At 38.9% G+C, this 7,099-nt stretch overlaps 1 protein-coding gene across 3 annotated transcripts in view; it reads right to left on the bottom strand.

Annotated features, from left to right (window-relative positions):
- The window catches only part of STRN (striatin), an 89,309-nt gene that overhangs the window by 38,257 nt on the left and 43,953 nt on the right, over nucleotides 1-7,099 (bottom strand). For 2 of the 3 annotated variants that reach the window (XM_019527185.1, XM_019527186.1), the window contains exons 8-9: nucleotides 4,894-4,980; nucleotides 4,176-4,319 (exon numbers count right to left, since the gene is read on the bottom strand). In XM_019527185.1, the coding sequence (XP_019382730.1) occupies nucleotides 4,176-4,319; nucleotides 4,894-4,980 (231 nt within the window). The remainder of the gene's footprint in view (nucleotides 1-4,175; nucleotides 4,320-4,893; nucleotides 4,981-7,099) is intronic. The other variant, XM_019527187.1, reaches the window with a different exon arrangement.

The raw sequence follows: 7,099 nt of genomic DNA, 5'->3' as shown, positions 1-7,099 counted from the left end.
CTCTTAAGGGACATTCCATTCCCCGTTCTCTGTCCCATGTACTGCTCTGCTTTTTGCTCCCTGCCCTGTACTCCCTTGCCTGATTTGCTGCTTTGTTTTCTGCTCCTTGCCCAATCTGCCACTTTGTTGCCTGCCCCCTCCCTGATCTGCTATATGCCACATACAGAGGTTGCCTGTGCCACTTGTAAATACCTCTAGCCTCAAGCAGCGGTACTCAACTTTTTGGACTGGTGGGTTGGATGGGCAGTGCCTGGTCCCTCTGCAGCACCCAGGGCAGGCATGGTACCGCCCTATCTGGCCATGCAGAAGGGGGCAGCCTGACCCTGTTTCAGCCATGTGGGAGTAGGGAGCTTGGCCCCACCCCAACCTGGCCCCAGGAAGGGGGAGGAGGCTCCGATCCAACCCTGCAAGAGTGGGGTTATGGTCTGACCCTGTAAGAGGAAGGGGGCATGGCCCAGCTCTGTGGGTGGACAAGGGGGTATGAGCTGGCCCTGAACCAGCTGCTCTGGGGGAAGGGGTGTTTTCCAGCCCCATGGTGAAAAGGGGGTGCAGGCCAGCCCCAACAAGGGAAAGAGGTGTGGCTCAGCCCCAATCTAGGCATGCAGGGATGGTGGGGAGGGGTGAAAGTACTATCACTGCTCCACCACTGCCAAATTTCATGACCCATGAAAATTCCAAAGCTGCGTGGGCAGCATTTGGTTTGGAGACCAGAGGTTGAGGACCCCTGGCCTAAAGTAATATAGAAGAACACAGCTCTTTCTTCTTCTTCTCTACACCCCTCACAAAAATGAGTGAGCAGAAAGAAAGGAACATGAACATGTTCATGAGGCAGTAGTTTTGGAGAATTTCAAGTACTGACAAAAAATCTTGACTTTCCCCTCCTTATGCTGCTTCCACAGCTATCCAAGCACATGTCCACACTGCTGTCACTAGTTTGTGTTGACATACCCAGGCTAGCTCCAATTTAGCGAGCTCTTATATTAAGAGCAGTGTAGCTGTAGCTGTACAATGCTCAGCATAGGCTGCAAAATCCGTAAGAATCTGGGTGAATGCTTGTGCAGTTAGCTATGGGAGCACTAAGCTCCATGTGGGCTACACTAGGAACAGAATTAGAGATAGCTCAGTTGTGTTCACATGAGCTACAAGTCACTGCATTAGACATACCCTCAGAGACTATGGCAGAGAAAGCTAAGTATTTGAATCCATCTTCCATAGAAAGCATCTGACTCAATGAAAGAAAATTGGGTAAAAAAAGTGCAAACTGAGATGTTTGGACATCATAGTCATGGGATGTAGACAGTCTTGACAGTTGTACTTAACAATTCAGACTTACAGGGAACATTTACACAAGAGAGAGACTGCACAGTAGCCCGTGACTACTGTACAATAGCCCTGAGTTGCAGAAAGCATGACACAACAACTGCGCAGCAGTCACAAGCTACTGTGCAGTCAGCATCACAAAAAAGCTGTTCCTCAGTGCTACTGCCTAATAATGACTGCACAGTCAGCAGCTCATGTAGACACAGCCACAGATAACAGTTATACTGCTTATTAAATTATACTAGCATAAACTATTCTGACATTGCTCTTCACTGTCTGCTCCTGTATATTTGCATTCTCCCTCTTGAGATGTGTTGAGAATTCTCCAAATTAGAGAAGTGAAAGAAGTGCACCAACAAAATATGAACATTCAACATACCAGTCCACCTCAATAACTTGCAGCATTTTTGTAGAAATAGAGGAGTTTAACTGGTTTGTGGTGGGATTTTTTGTGCTGTTGTCTAAGGGATCCTCTGAATTTGATAGTTCCTCACTTTCTACCACAATTTTATGAGACCACAGGCTCCAAAGCTGTGTTCCATGTTATTATAAGCATACACACTAATGTCAAATTCATCCTCATGTGTGTACTGTATTCCCAAATTTCAATCGATTGCGATGTCTGTTTTGCTATGACATGAATACTCTCTCAGGTGGAAAAGTTTCAAGGAAACTAGAACTGTTAGGACTGTCTGACCTTATAATGTTTTTAGTTCAGATGGATAGGAACTTTTCTCCATGGTTCTCTAATAAACTATTCCTAGATGGATTGGTTAAACTGGTCCCCTACTATCCAATGCCATCAACAAGCTGATTCCTCTCCCATTTCATTGTCCTCTTAGTGTCTTGACATGCAACATATTCAATGTTCCACACTGAAAGTGCAGAAGATCTTCATGGCTGCTTCCCATTTTAATCCCATGATAAATTGGATCAACATGCAGCAAGTTAACATGATTCATGCAATAAATGTAACACTTGCCAGTGGCATAGACTTGCCCATTTATCATATGGTTACAGCATCTAATTCTTCAACACAACTCCTCTCCAGTCCTTCTACAATGTGACAAACTGTCTGCCTTAAGTGCCTTCATACACCTGTATAAATCTGCAACTGTTTCTTTCTGGACTTTTCTAACAACATAAAAGCTGTTTGTCCTATTCTTCAAGGCTCTACACAACTTAATCCTATCCAAATTTCTGTCTTTGAAATCAAAAACATCACTTTTCTCCTTTACTTTACTAATGTTGATACCATCTTATTCTTCCATTTGCATTTATGGCTTATTCAGTATCACTTCATGCACCTGCAAGTTGATTTTCAGAAGCGATAACTTCTCCTATCTGCCTTTAGTTTTGATGTTCTTCATTACCAGTTGCCAGAAAAAGTTGCTGCAATTCTCTAGGGGACAAGTATAACCTAGTACAGTGATTCCCAACCAAGTTATTGCAGCACCCCAGCATGCTGAGAGATCCTTTTAAAGGTGCCACAGTGCCCTGCAAGAGTAGCACTGTTGGTGTTAAACACCTACACATGATTCATGAGATAAAAATCAAGAGATTAAGTAGAAATCCCATAGTGTTAAAAATACTGTGACCTGCTCTGATCTTTTTGAATTATTTGCAACAGGAGGATTGATCTATTATTTTTCCAGTCAAAAATGGTTGAAAGCTAAGAGGTGCCTAGAGTTTAGGTGTTAGAATCAAGGAACCATTTTCTCAGAGCTGCCTTGACTAACAAGGAGTGCCTCGAGCTTAAAAGGGGTTAAGAACCACTGGCCTACCGTCTTCACTGAAAACCAGGCACATTTTTCCTGAACTACTTATCAGCGTATCAGATAGCACGCACTCTAGGCTCATGTACTGTGTGTTGATTCAAAACAGATACAAATAGATTTTGTATATCATATCACAAGTATCAAAGGAGGGTTGGGGACCTTAGGTTATTATTAAATGAATATTAAACTGCTTCCTTACAGTATTTCAGTTTGTCTAATGAGAAATAAACTAGGCTTTTTTGGTTTTCTCTTTTTACAAAATAAACTGATTCTCGCCGTTACAAAAAACATAAAAATTGAATGCCATCTTCTCTCAAGGGTGGTAAAAGCCAAAGTAAGTTTGATGACAGAAAATGTTCAACACAAATTCCCCCAATGTTTCAAGGGGCTGCTAAGTTACAACAACAACGTTTAGGGGTAGGTTTTGGGTTTTTGGGGGGGGGTTGTTTTTTTGTTTGTTTGTTTGTTTTTTAAGGCAAGTGGTTCAATGCCACAAAGACAAACACCTACTATCACAGATTCCAGGATGGAAAGCCACATGTCACCGAGAATCTCAGATACACCCCCTAAAATCTTACGAAAAAGGGCACTCTTGCTAAGTAAAATTACTGCCTGTCCTCTCTGTAATTCTGGACTCTGTCACTGCAAGTATTTGCATGGGAGATAAGCCTTTTGTTTAACTGCAAAGTATCTTTCACTAGGTTTTCACTGCATTAAAATATATATTTTGAAAGTAATGGATATATATATAATGCATGGGGATAGGATGACTTTGTAGTTAAGGCCTGCGACTCGATGTCAGACTAGAGGTAGAGTCAGGTGTCTCTCCTTAATGTGCCAAACTTGGGGCTCATATACTGTAAAACCCACATGTCAGCTGAGCCTTTTCATCAGCTTTAAATGGTTTTAGGTCAAGTCCTTAAATCTCTCAATTCTCCCCATGAGGGCAGATAATATTTATTTACTCATGGACATGCAAGGCTAAATTAGTATTTGTAAAGCAGTCTGATACTCTTAGATGAAAAGTAACATTCAAGTGAAAACTGTAGCTATGCACATACAGATTTATATACTTGCCTTCATCTGTCCTGTTTATCTCATGCTCAATAAGTCTTGAGCTACTGGGTCTAGAAGGTGGCGCGACAGACGGCTGTAATGAAGGGAGATCATCAACATCTCTCAAGTTTGCAAGCATGTCTTGCAGCTTTGACCTGTTGGGCCCTAACCAAGAAAAACAAAAAAGTGAAACAGTTTATGTAAACAAAACTGGCAGCCATGCTACTTATCACATCAAATATGTTACATCAAGACAAGCAACAATGGATCCTATCTTTGATTATGATATTACCACACAAGTCACTAATGAGCAGCTATTTCCAGTAGTAGCTAACCTTCCAGCATGAAATGAACTTCTTGAAAAGAAAATGATGAAGCAACTGAGGTATTTGTATGCATAATTTTCCCCCACATTTATGAATTTACATTATTACGTGCATCAAGTTAAATACCACCTCCAAATAAACTCATAGCAACAAAATGATTTTTAAAAAAATGCTTTATTGCATTCCTAAAATAACTGCAAATACTGTGACTATTAAAGTTTGCGTAACATGATTTGTGCATCATTCTTAATACATTGGTGAATATTTTAAAATTACTTTGTGCAGTAGTGTACAACTGTGGTCTTACATAGTCTAAATGATTATGGTACTTATATTAAACACAAATCAAACTGGATTCATTGGCTTACTTCCTGAAGCTACATGTGGTGAAGACCCATGCCCTTTACACTTACCTGTGCTTTGCTCCATCATTTTCCCACATCCCTGTTTTGACTGTTTTATATAGGATTGAGGCTGAAACATATCTTCGGTAGTTTTTCCTGTTGTAAGTTTAATTAAGAATGGGAAAATCTCTTACCCATAGTCCAATATGTTTTTTTTCCCTAGACCAGTAAATAATACAGCTATTTTTAAGCAGGTTAACATAGAAGTGTATTCTAATATATGTATGATTTTATTATATTACTTCATAGAAAATTTTACTGCAGCCTTGCAAAATCGTAAGTTTTCTAAACCAGCTGCAAATCCACTTTGCCCACCCTTACCATAACAATGATAAAAATACTAGATGGTATTTTACTTGTTGGTCTCAGAGCATTACTTGCTACAGGCAAACAGTAAGAAAGATTTTGCAAGACTGTTTTACTACAGCATTTGATTTATAGTAAATGCACAACATTTTACTGAATAACAGTTCAGTCTCTAGATACTCATCTATGTTGAGAGGAAAATTACATAAACAAATTTCACATCTCAACAGTAAGATATTTAGTCCTTTAGGGTTTTACCCTGTGCCCCACCACTTCCCCAAGATTCTTTTGCTCACCACTTTTTCACTAAAATCATGAACAGGTGATAACAGGTTGCAACTCTTCCCAATTTTTAAGTTCATGCCCTTTCAACAATGGTTTCTCCATGGAAAGATGCTTAATTTTTGTACTGCGTCACCCAAGTTCAGCCCTCCATCAAAAAAACATGACATTGAGCTGTACTTATAATCCTTTTGAAGTAGCATAAGGTACCAAAATGCCATCTTTCATCAGGCACTTTGCTCATTAAACATGCAAAAAAAGGTTGATGCATCTGTGCCTAAATTAATGATCAGTTAATACAATTTGATAAATTAGAACAAATGCACTCAACTGCTTGAGAGAAAGGTACTCATTTTGATTTCTTAAAATTTTTTTTTAGAAAGTTAAATATTTATCCTATATTTATACTAGGTATCATATACATGAATTTTAATTTCACAGATAAAGTCACTGAACTAATTTTCTGTGAACTCATGTGGTATATTATAGCTCTATTTTAAATGTAAAAAAATAGTTTGTTGACCAAACTTTGTGATGCTTAGCTTCTTACCAGGCTTGCATTTTCTTTAGATAAGTCAAAAGTACTTAAATAGTCCAAACTGAAGGACATGCAGTTCTCTCAAAAGTCATTTATATTTTAAATAGATTCTTATACTGGTAAGTACTGATTTGGTTAGTTTATCCTGTACTACAATCTCAGAACTAGCAATGACTGGGTAGTTACTAATCACAATTAGCATTTATTAATTGCAAAACAACAAAGTGAGGCAACTAGAATAATGTGATGGAGAGGAGCTGCTGTTTGCATGACTCTGCAAACATGTATTAGAATTGACAGTTCCTTCACACTAATAAGCATCTTCCCACAAAGGGAGGAGTAATGAAACAGTCTTCAAATTGCTCATTGAATAAGGTACAACTTTTTTTATACTTCAGTTTCCCCCCAATTATTCCCCCAAAATTCTCAGCACAGCTGTAGGTTGGAAATAGTGGCAATTTACAATTTTAAACATTTAACTTGATTCTGAAAAGCTTTGATGCTTATGTTGTTTTAGAAAACAGGATTTACAAAATGGATTTGCATTTCAAGAGAGGTGACAGAAGTATGACACACAGGGCTAGAAACTGTATTTCAGATGCTCATCAGCTATTTGATCTGAATCAAATATGACACTTAATCATTAAGTCTACAGATAAAATGATAATTGGTCAATACGTCCTGTGACAAATAGGCTGTCAATAAGATTTATTTTCCATTTCGAGCCCTGCATAACAAGATACAGCAGCATGACTTTCATGTTGTGATTACTAAGTAAAACAGGGGTAGAAATTAACTTCCTCCTTTCCTTCCCACCACACCTGTCTTCCCCCACCCCCAAAACCAGCTAACATGATACTAGAAACATTGCATTGGGTTTTGAAAAAATTATTTACCAGACTCCGAAACTGGTCACCCAACCAAACTAAATAAAAGCTTCTCTGTTTTCCTAATTAAGATGTACAGTGACAGTAAAGTATCCAAATAAACATTTAAATGTTAGATGTGCACAACCCAAGTCCAGCACAAATCCTTTTGAATTTAGTCAACACTAGACTGGAAAAGTTATATCCCAGGCAACATCTTTCT

The sequence above is a fragment of the Gavialis gangeticus genome, unplaced genomic scaffold (genome assembly GCF_001723915.1).
Source record: "Gavialis gangeticus isolate Ggan-Ray unplaced genomic scaffold, GavGan_comp1, whole genome shotgun sequence".
Lineage (NCBI taxonomy): Eukaryota > Metazoa > Chordata > Crocodylia > Gavialidae > Gavialis > Gavialis gangeticus.
The sequence above is the reverse complement of the archived record's forward strand: the minus strand, read 5'-3'. Positions and strand labels throughout refer to the sequence as shown.